The 11,635-nt window shown below is 36.7% G+C and overlaps 1 protein-coding gene across 1 annotated transcript; it reads right to left on the bottom strand.

Annotated features, from left to right (window-relative positions):
- On the bottom strand, nucleotides 1–954 carry LOC107828034 (uncharacterized). Its single transcript, XM_075242984.1, has one exon. The coding sequence runs from the start codon at nucleotides 952–954 to the stop codon at nucleotides 1–3; it is 954 nt and encodes a 317-aa protein (XP_075099085.1).
- Nucleotides 955–11,635: the final 10,681 nt, after the last annotated feature.

Below are 11,635 nucleotides of genomic sequence, written 5' to 3'. Positions count from 1 at the left end.
CTAATCCATTAGTGCTCTTCCTGTGTCTAGGAATGGTCTCCCCAAAATGATAGGGATCTCTTTGTCAACCGCACAATCAAGAATTACGAAATCGGCGGGTAAATGAAACTTTCCCACTTTAACAAGTACATCATCAACAATTCCCACCGGTCTCTTTATGGAATGATTGGACATTTGCAATCTCATACTTTTAGTCCTTGGCGTACCTAACCCTGCTTGCTTGTAAATGGCAAGAGGCATCAAGTTGATGCTAGACCCATTATCACAAAGGGCACTTGCAAAATCATGTGCCCCAATAGTACAAGGAATGGTGAAAGCTCCTGAGTCTTCTTTCTTTTGAACGGTAGATGTTGCAATGATAGAACTAACCCGGTGAGTCACATTCACCAGTTCATTTTTGGTGGTTCTCTTCTTTGTGATCAAATCTTTTAAATATTTAGCAAAATCCGGCATCTCTTGAAATGCTTCAACAAATGGAATATTCACCGATAATTTCTTAAGAATGTCATAGAACTTTTCGAGTTTGCTATCATCAACCTTCCTAGCAAGTCTTTGAGGGAATGGAGGAGGTGGTCTAGGAATAGGTGGTAGATTTTTTGGTGTCTCTTTTACCTTTTCCTTTACCTCATCCCGGTTTTCTTGTTGCAGTTTCCACTCTTCCGAAACCTTTTCAACTTTAACAACCCTTGGCTCTTCAACCTCAACTTCATGTTCGGACTCTTCAACTTCAACCACTTGTTCACTCCCTCCTTGTAGTACCTTTCCACTCCGAGTATTAATTGCCATGACATGAGAAGGTGGACCACTTCCACTACCCTTGGGGTTCGCAATTGTGTCACTTCGAAGTGTCCCTTTTTGCTTAGGATTTTGTTCCCTAGAGAGGTCTCTCATTTGCATCTCCAATTTTTGAATGGATGCGGTATGAGAACCAACAAGCTCGATCATATTCCTCATAGAAGTGTCAGAAGAGCAATACCCATTCAAGCATGCCTTCCAACTTAGTCTCACTTGAGGAACCTTGATTTGAATATTGACCATTTGGAGGAACATAAGGGTATGAACTCCGATTTGGGAAGTTGTTCTTTTTGTTCCAATTACCTTGATTTGAGCCGCCTTGGTCTTTTATCCACTGTTGATGGCAAGGCCTCCATTGAGTTTTTTGTCCTTGACCTTGGTATTGTAGCCTTTGATATCCACCTTGAGAGTTGTTGATATAGTTTGCCTCCTCAAAGTCTTCATTTGATAAGGGTTGCACATCTTCCACCACATTTACTTTCTTCGTTTGGCTTTCTGTGAACATCTTTGTCAACACATTGACATTTGTGGCAAGCCCTGCAATCACTTGATCCCTCTCTTGGTTTTCCTTGATCACGGTGGTCAATGAAGGAGACCCATATGAAATTCCACATGTGGTGTCCTCTAAGTGCCATCATTTATTATGCTTTGCCATTTTGTCAAGTATTTGTGTGACCCTTGTGAATGATTTGTCCATGAAAGATCTGTCAGCTGCATTCTTGGCTATAGATTGGTTCATAGGATCCAAGACCATGTAGAATTTTTCCAACAAGATAGAATCCGAAAAATCATGGTTGGGAGACCTCACAAAATATAACTTGAACCGATCCCATACCTCATGTAGACATTCTCATGGTACTTGCTTGAAAACGAAAATTTTAGCCCGGAACTCAGACTTCTTACTTTGCGGGAACCATTTAGCTAAGAATGCCCGGACAAGTTCAGGCCAATAATGAATGGAGTTTGGTGGCATATTCTGAAGCCATTTCCTTGCGTCCCCAGCTAGTGAGTACTTGAAGCAGCTCAACCTTAGAGCATCATCTGAGACGTTGTTCTACTTATGCATCGCGCACACACCCAAGAAGTTTTTAAGATGTTGTGTCGGATCATCATAAGTAGAATTCCTGAAAACCCCCTCCGCTTTGAGCATAAGGATTAAACCATGTTCCACCTTGAAAGTTGCAATGCCAACGGCTAGGAGTACAATAGCATTTGTATCCTCAATGTACTCCTTTATGTCCGCAAAAGGATTTGCTTCCATTTCCGCCTCCATTTCATCTTCATATTCGGCCATGTTTTCTTATCAATACCAGGCAAAACAAGCAAAGTGTGATGGAATAGACTAAGACGTAGAGTAAAGCACACACTAATTAGTAATTTCAAAACTGTATTCCCCGGCAACGGTGCCAAAATTTGATACACTCAAATTACACTTTAATTAAATAGTGTAAGGCGGTCGGTGTCATGTATAATAACCCAACAAGGTTGGGGTCGAATCCTATAGGGAATAGGTGTAAAAAAGTTACTCAAATAGTGTGTTACTTGACTAAAGTCGTAATTCTATTCGGTTAATGGTAATAAGAATATGAATTGAGTTTGGTTTGAAGAAATAACTAATTGTGATATTGAGAGTGTAAATAATTTGATTAACGAAACCAAGGTTGTGTCCCCTTCAATGAAGTGTAATTCTATCGGTGTTAATATTATATATTTCTAATGGAAGGTTCTTTTGATATGCAAATGATTTCTAAATGACTACCCAATGTTTTCCAATAACTGGGTAGTATTTCCTCTTTACGTTTTTTCCAAATATAAAAGATTTGCAATTAAGAATAATTAATATATGCCAAATAAAACTCACTTATTCCTAAGTGATTCTATTAAACTAGGTTTAAAGCCTTGAGTCTTTGATATTCACTTCTACCAAATTCTAAGCCACTTTCCCAAGCAATGTAAGAATTTAATGGCACTTGTTAATGTTTGCAACCTCCAACAATAAATGAAGAATGAGAAGTAAATTAATATCAACCAACCATTATACATACATTCAATGTTAAACACCCATTTAGGGTCCACACCCTTAGTTTTTAAAGTTAGCTACACATACTAAAATACAAAAGGAAGAGAATATTTAATGCCATAAAGCTTACAAAGTGAAAGATTCTTGACCCAAAAGCTTCCAAAAAGAGGAATACTAAAGCCTTGTATTGTAGCTCCAAAATAAGACAAGATGCCCCCACAAAACCCCAATAAATCTTTTTATAGTGTGTCAAAACTCGGGACAAAATTTGGACAAAAATTCCCTTTCCGGTTAAATATGCGGCCATATATCTGTCGCATAACAGACATGCGGTTCGCATTCTCGAAATATCCATCGCATCTTCAAACCCTAGTTTCCAGGCCTTCATCACATTCACGTTCTGCGGTGCGCATTGCACATATGCGATCGCATTTTGTGTCGCATTTTCTACCTTCAACAACCTTCATGTCGAGTTTTACGGTCCATTATGTGGCTCGCAAACAGGTTATGTGATCGCAGACTGGACCACATGTCTTGCACTAGACTTTGCCCAGAAATCTGTTGTGGGTTGAGATCTCCTTGAGCAATCTGCGGCTCGCATGTTGGATTTGCGATCGCATATCCACATTTGCGATGCCTTTTTGCTCTTTTCTTGTCTTTTTGTGGCTTTTTTATTTCATTTCCGTGCTCTTATGTCCTTAAACCTCATACACTGCAAAAACATTAAAATTACATAAGTATAGAAGATAATTTCATCTAAAACAAGCTAAGATCTAAGCAATTTGTATTAAATGTGCCGAAATTCTCCGGAACATCAATTACCTTTGCCTCCCTGATACTGATATATAGAATCCATAATGATATAGAAATTCCACAAGTCTTGACACCATCCAATATAGATCTCAGTTTCTAGCCAAATACACATCCTGAAGATTCCCAATTGTTACATATAAATCTTGAATCCATTAGAACCATTCTCCAGAGTCATCAACTCTACTCAAATCTCAATTAAACTGATCCAACAGACCGAACGACCTGTTCCCCATTTGCACATCAACACCCTAAGAAGTAACCCACACTTCTAAACAACCGAGTGAATTCCCTACTCTATGCACCCTGCATTCTTTACGGATAACAACTCAATCATTAAGTGTTTCCCATATACCCACAAACATAATAGAACATGTATCCAGAAATTCCTTTACTCGAGTCATGCTCGAACTCAACCTCTGCCAGTCATAACTGATTCACCTATATACCTAAGCCTGAAACCAATACAACACATAACAATACAATCAACTTATACATAACAGACTCCCCCACATGGCTCAAAGCCAAGGAATAAAGCATTTGATCACTTATAATACCCATACTATGTTGCTGCCCAAAATCCCGCATTGAAATTCAACTAAATCCTTCATAAGCTTATGTAACACAAACAATCTAATATCTCAAATCATCTGCAAATCTCGCATTCACCCTTGTAACAGTCAAGTCAACACTCTTAAATGGTCCAAATTCAAATTGCAACACATATAATTCATTGGTAAAAGAGAACTCACTACAAAACAACATAGGGATCACACAAACCTTAGGACACCCCATATGAGATAAACCACCTGCTTCGCCTCAAACTAACATCTTTTTATACCTTTCCACAGTCATAACTATTATGCAATCACTTTATCTTCATGAGTCTGAACTCATATTAGGACATGAAAATCTACTCCACTCCTCAACTAAACAGCATGAGAAGATCCTGCAACACATCCATAACTCGAGACTATACGTCAAATCTAGTTGAAAATCAAGCACCCAATAGTTCTTTGTACACCTCAAGCAAATCCTTCTCGTCACATTCCAACCATATGAACATATCTTGCAGTCACATCATACTCGTCATGTAGCCATCAAGCTATAAATTCCACTAATAGGAACACTACCTGACATATAAATCTAAAAGCACGTGCTCACACAATCAACACCTCTGTGCTCAAGCTACAGTCAAACCCCGGCCTCAAGTCCTCCAGACTGGCCCATCATCAACACACAGAAATCACATCTCGCACCTCATCTAGGGAATCACAAGCCATCGATGCACACCTTATACCGAGCGCTCAAGTGCGCATACGAATGCGTGGAAGAAATTCAAAGGATTACGATTCAAGCTAAATCAATGTCGCACGATAAGGAAAGAAATATAGGAAGTATATCCTAAATGCTATGTAGCCTCTCGAAGTTAGGTTTGGACGTCATCATACTAATCCGCAAGACTATACTAGACACTTGCTCATGACTTGTAGAACCTATGAATCTAGAGCTTTGATACTAAACTGTCACAACCCAAAATCCACTAGTCGTGGTGGCATCTAACTTAGACCACTAGGTAAGCCAACTAATAACTATCCAATTCCACTAATATTAATACGATAATTAAGCAAAAGGAATTATCTAAATCTTATACATTCCCCAATGACTGGTAGTACAACTCATGAGCTTCTAAGAATAGAATTTTACAGAGCTGATATGAAGTAAATACATCTTCTATTTGAAAAGTACATAAACAAATTTTTTTTTATAAATCTAAGGCTACCATGAACGAGAGGTAGCTACAAAAGGAACGCGGGCACATCTTCAAATCCGGCAACAATCGAGCACATCAACAACAGCAGCCAACATCTGCATGCAATGTGTAGAAGTGTAGTATCAATACAACCGACCTCATGTACTGAGTAAGTAAGAAACCTAACCTTAGGTTGAAAGTAGTGACAAGCTGGAACATAGGTCGGGTCCAGCATCAATAACTAATAGCCGTTCATTACAACGTAGAATATATAAATAAGGCAGTAACTAAGAGATAAAAATGCTCAGCGTTTTCATAGTTTCTCGAAAGTAGTTCCACTTTTCAAGAATATCAGTAGAAACTCACATCCTTTACCGAAATCGTCGTAAGATATGGGATAGTTTGAAAACTGTAATTTATCTAAAATCCTTTTCATAGTAAATAAGATATTTCATTTTTCATTCCAGATAGCAAGTGTGAAATATCTCTCTATGACCACATATCAATGTACGCAAAAAGTTATGAATGACGTGATATTGTACATCATGAGGAAAAATGCATCTATATGCTTGTATGTCATGTGTGCATGCCAATGCCAAGTACCTCAGAGATGAATCATGTACTCACACTCTCAGAGTACTCAATCTCAGTATCTCACACTTTTCACTCATCATGCTCAACCACTCGGTACAGTATATGGCCCATACGGCCTAGGGAAATCCATCTCAGAACATATACAACACTGAATATAAGTCACTTAGTACCGAGGAAAAAAGGCAATCCAACCCTGTGGATAAATCCATCTCCAGATATTAAGTACTTCGGACAAATCCATGTCCAGGGACATCCATCCCTCCATAATATCATCCGCGCTCACTGGGGGGGGAGGTGTGTTACAGACTCCAAAGGGGCTCCTGCAGCCCAAGTGCTATCATAATCATCAATATAACCATTGCGGCGTGCAACCCGATCCCATAACGATCACTTATAATCAGGCTCTCGGCCTTACTCTATCATCACTCTCTCCAATCTAACTCTCGGGCTCACAATGTCATGAGAACATTCCCAGAACAATGATATGATGTATCAATAAATAACAACGGAGACTGAGACATGATATGAATGCATGAATATGACTGAGTATGAAATATCAATAAAAATAGTGAGATGACAACAAGCAACGACCACTATGGGTCCTAACAATATCAGCATAAAGCCTAAACATGATATCTATCACGATTGACACCTCAGCTACTTTATCACATGGTGAAAACACAGATATCAACAAAATAGTGCCACTATACAGTGCCAAGGAAACAACGGAGTCAAAATTCACAAGGTGCACGCCCACACACCCATCACCTAGCATGTGCATCACCTCAACACTAATCACATAACACGTAATTGGGTGTTTTATACACTCAGCACTAAGTTTAGAATAGTTACTTACCTCCAACAAGCTAATTCCAATACCGCGCAAGCCAAGCGATGCTCCAAGAATGCCATATCACGTGTTCCGACCTCCGAACGGCTCGAAAATAACCAAAAACAACTCAAATACATCAAACAATGCTAAAGGAACCAATCCCACTCAAAAAAGGTCGAATCTTTAATAAAAAGCCCAAAATCGGCCAAAAAGCCCAACACGGGCCCGCACCTCGGAACCTGAAAAATCTCATAAAATATGACAACTCATTCAATTTTTAATCCAACCATACTAATTTCATCCAATTCCGACTCTGAATCGATATTCAAAACTTAATTACTCACTTTATAAAAGTTTTTGATAAAAATCCCCAATTCTCTAATCAAAATATGGATTAATTCTAAAATGAACTTCAGTGATCATATTAAAATACCAAAATTATTGTTAGATACTGACCCTCCCCCCTGAATTGAAGAGTAGAACGTCGCAAAAATCACCTCAGCCGAAGCTCTAGAACTCAAGATATGCTCAAAATACCAAAAGAACGCATTCTGATTTTTTATAAACAGGGACTTTTGCTTTTGAGATAAAAACTATGAACCTGTGCATTTCAGCTGTCATTTACGCTTTTCCGGGCCAATTTTTATACCTGCGTGCGCCGCAGATGCGAACCCAACTTCGCATCTGCAAAAACACTAGCACCTGCTCTCTTTCCGGACACTAAAATGAGCATAACTCCCTCATACGATGTCCAAATTTGATGATTCTTTTTGCTATTGCTCCTTAATTATGATATGGATCTAATTGTTCAATAAAAATAGAAATTGGAGCTTATTTTCTTAATATGGTATAATTTATTTTTAATAAACAAAGTCGAAACATCAAAAACGAGTGCAACACAACCAAAACCTATTAGAAAGTCACCCGAGCCCCTCGGGACCCCGTTCGAACATACCAACAAGTTCCATATCATAACACAGACCTACGCGAGGCCTCAAAACACACATAACAACATCAAAATGATAAATTATACCTCAATTCGAAATCAATAAACTTGAAACTTCAAACTTCCAAAACCGATGCTGAAACCTATCAAATCACGTCCGACTGACCTCAAATTTTGCACACAAATCACATTTGACATTATGGACCTGGTCCAGCTTTCAAAATTGGAATCCAACCCTGATATCAAGAAGTCCACTCCTGGTCAAACTTTTCAAAATTCCAACTTTCGCCATTTCAAGTCAAATTCTACTACGGACCTCCAAATCACAATCCGGATGTACTCCTAAGTCTGATATCATCCAACGGAGCTAACAGAGCCATCAGAAATCCAATCCGATGTCAAATACTAAAAAGTCAAACTTGGTCAAAACTTTTAAATTTAAAGCTTCTAGTTGAGAATCATTCTTCCAAATCAATTCTGAATAACCTGAAAACCAAAACCGACGATTCACAAAAGTCATAATACATCATACAGAGCTATTTTGCCTAAAAACTACCGAGCGAAGTGCAATTCTTCAGAACTACCGGTCATGTCATTATACTTGAACCTCTCAATGTCCATGTGGTGCTTATGAGATATCCACAAAAACCTTTAAGAGAATCAAATTCAAGTACCTTTGAGTTATGCTTGGAAATCATAGTATATGTTCTTGAGAATTCATCAGCAACAACACTCTTATATTTAACTAGATCATATCCATTGATGGATTTTGTGTTGAAGTCTCCTGTTCTTATATATTCTTGAAAATATTCATCCTTTGGGGGGCAAGAAAAAATCTGGAACAAAATAGTTACACAAACTCTCTATTATGGACTCCTTTTTAAGCAACCCTTCCTCTTGTATTTGCAAAATTTTATGGACTTTGAGATTAATGCAATATGCTTCTTTATTTGGAAGGATAAAATCAACAATCAAATTAATATTTTGTTGATCATCTCGATTAGGTGAAAAGTGAAGCTCACATATGGGATGCTTCAACAGATCATAATCAAACTTCAGAGGTAAATCCTCAGCTTGCAGATCCAGTTTATGCTCCTCCTCCTTGATTGGACCAACAGTTCAAAGACTTTTCTCTATTGATTGGACCAATTATTTGTAATTTGTTTAGAAAAAAATCATCATTGAGCTTTAGATTTTTAGCAATTTCTATGGGATTCAACGATACTAAAATAATCTTACGTTCATTCTTTGTAAAAGAATAGGTGTTAAGGTCTTCATCATATTTAGCATACTTATCATACACCCATGGTCTTCCAAGTATTAAGTGACAAACATCCATTTTTACTATGCCACACCAAATATGGTCTTTATAGATCTTACCAATAGAAAAAGATATTAGGTATTGACAAGTTACCTATAAACAATCATTATCTTGAACTTCGATGCGATAAGGATTTGGATGAAGTTTGGTTGACAAGCCGAGTTTAATAACCATCTCTTCAAAAATGATATTTATAAGACTCCCAGGATCAATAATCAATGAACAAACTTTTCCATGGGAGGTACATCTAGTGCATAAAAGAGATTCATGTTGTCTCGTTTCTTCATCTTCTTGAACCCAACAACCTTTTCTTGCTTGTATACTAGGTTCACCTCATGTTGCTATGATACCAAATTGATGTGATGAATTTGTCAACCTTCTCTGATGCCAAATTGATATGATTCTTCGAGTTAACAAAGAACCAACCGACCACGAGCAAGATCTTGAAACAAAAACGTAGTTTGTGGGTCGATTTCAAGAAACAACGTATCTCAAATTTTAGGACTTGGAATCCGATGAATCAAAAACGAGGTTAAAGACTATCATCACCTTGCTTAGAACCAAAAACAAGAATAAAGAATACAAAATAGAAAAAAACATCTATTGTAAAACTAGGGCAAACCTCAAAAATGTGAATTTCTACTCTACAAGGCATGAGAACCCTTTATATATGCCAAGCGTCTCTTTTTGATGACTACAATTCTTATTCTAATAAAGAAATAAAATATCTAAAGACAAAAAAAGTAAAATCCTTATTCTACAAGGAAAAGAAACTAGAATCCTATTAAAAGAAAAATCCTTATTCTAAAAGGAAGACAATAAATAAAGTCTAAACCTACCAAGAGAAGGAAACAAGAAATAATTTCTTGTAATGAAGTAATAAATCCTATTTTAAGAAGGAAAGAATCTTGGATTCTTGAAATCAATATTGACCTTCTTTGACTTCTTGCGCTTCTTGAAAATAAGTACATATATTTGGACTTGAGCTCTAAAACATGATCTTGGCGAAAATTAATAAAATGTAAAATAGATTCTTCATTTTCATCACAAGTGAATCGATTAGATCTTAAAATAATAATGAATTAGACAAAAATATAACACTTAGCGTTAAAATAAAAATAAGATGATAGAGATCTTGAGTCAGAGAACAGAGCTTCCGGATGTAGTAAGCACAATATAAATAAGCAAGAAAGTAAAATATTATTGAGTTTTGAACAAAGTGTAGTGTATGCTTGTCAAAAAATTCGTCTCCTATATAATGATGTTAGAGCTCACAATTTATAGCTGAACCTAGGAAACAAGGTCCTAGGATCAAGCCCCTCTTAAATGACAATTATGAGGGCCATTCAAGAATGTATAATAGTAGACAGTGAATTCATATTCTCTATGATTGACCATACACTTAATGCTATAGAATATTCTTCATTGGATGCTACCGAGCGGTAGGCATTTATAACGCCTTTATGAAAATCAATCTCTCCGGTAACAAATGAGATCGTTGCCTTCGGGCCTGATTGCCTTCTGTCCTCGGCTCCATGTGTCGCTTTCTCACATGATTATTTAATTTGAACATATTTTACCCTATACACCCGATTAAGCCAAATGTTCTTTTCATTTAAATTTTTTTCCGTTTATGTCAGTTTTAAAAAAATGCCCCTTATTTTGTTTTTTGTGCGTTTTCGCTTATTTTTTCTCTTACGCATTGCAGTTGATTCCGGATGCTTAAATTGACGAAGAGACTAGCTCTATTGCTGCAATTTTCTTTATATTTTTAGGTAATGCGTAACAAATCTCTATTGTTTGACAACTTTTTGTTTTTCCTCTGCATGTCTTTTTGGGATTTACAATTTTAGTGAAGGATTTATTTACTTAAGGTTTATTGCGTGTATCTTTCATCTCTGATCTTTTTAGTTTTTCTTGAAATATATATCAATTTTTTGATAAATATTTTTAGTCGTTTGTTTATCTTATTATTATTTTTTATTTTTTAAACATAGGCCTATTACTCACTTAGAGTTTATAAGTTTATTCTTTTGTATATTTCAAATTTGCAGCGAATATCTTTGTTTTTTGTTATGAACTTTTGTGTTTGGGCATTCTTTCATAATAGGTTAAAAATTAGGTTATCCTGCTTTGAATAAGAGAAGTACTAAAAAGTAGATCACTCCTGATTTGTCAAAGAGTTCATCTCCTTGTTCGACTCCAGTTTAAATTGAAAAAACAGAGCAACATGAGAAGAAAACCCGTTTGATGAGTTCATCTCCTTCTGAAACTCTAGTTCAACTGGGAAACAATACAATAAACGCAATATGAGAAGACAAACTCGTTCAAATGGTAGTAGAATCTGAAAAGAATATTATTGAAAAATCAAAGAAATATTTTTCAGTAAAATTTTACTTGCAAACATCAACTTCCTCAATACAATTTTTCTTCATAGATTTTTTACCATCATGTCTTCTAACATAGCTGCTTTCGAACAAAGAAGAACAAAACAAATGGGAACGATGTTGAGCCGGGACTTCCTACCGTAAATACTATCATACCTCTTCCTCTTAGCACAAAAT

Source organism: Nicotiana tabacum, chromosome 22, assembly GCF_000715075.1.
Source record: "Nicotiana tabacum cultivar K326 chromosome 22, ASM71507v2, whole genome shotgun sequence".
NCBI classification, from domain to species: domain Eukaryota; kingdom Viridiplantae; phylum Streptophyta; class Magnoliopsida; order Solanales; family Solanaceae; genus Nicotiana; species Nicotiana tabacum.
The sequence above is the reverse complement of the archived record's forward strand: the minus strand, read 5'-3'. Positions and strand labels throughout refer to the sequence as shown.

Bases quoted from the DNA above. Each gene is read 5' to 3' on its own strand.
- LOC107828034 (XM_075242984.1), bottom strand. From the start codon at position 954: ATGAGGAATATGATCGAGCTTGTTGGTTCTCATACCGCATCCATTCAA.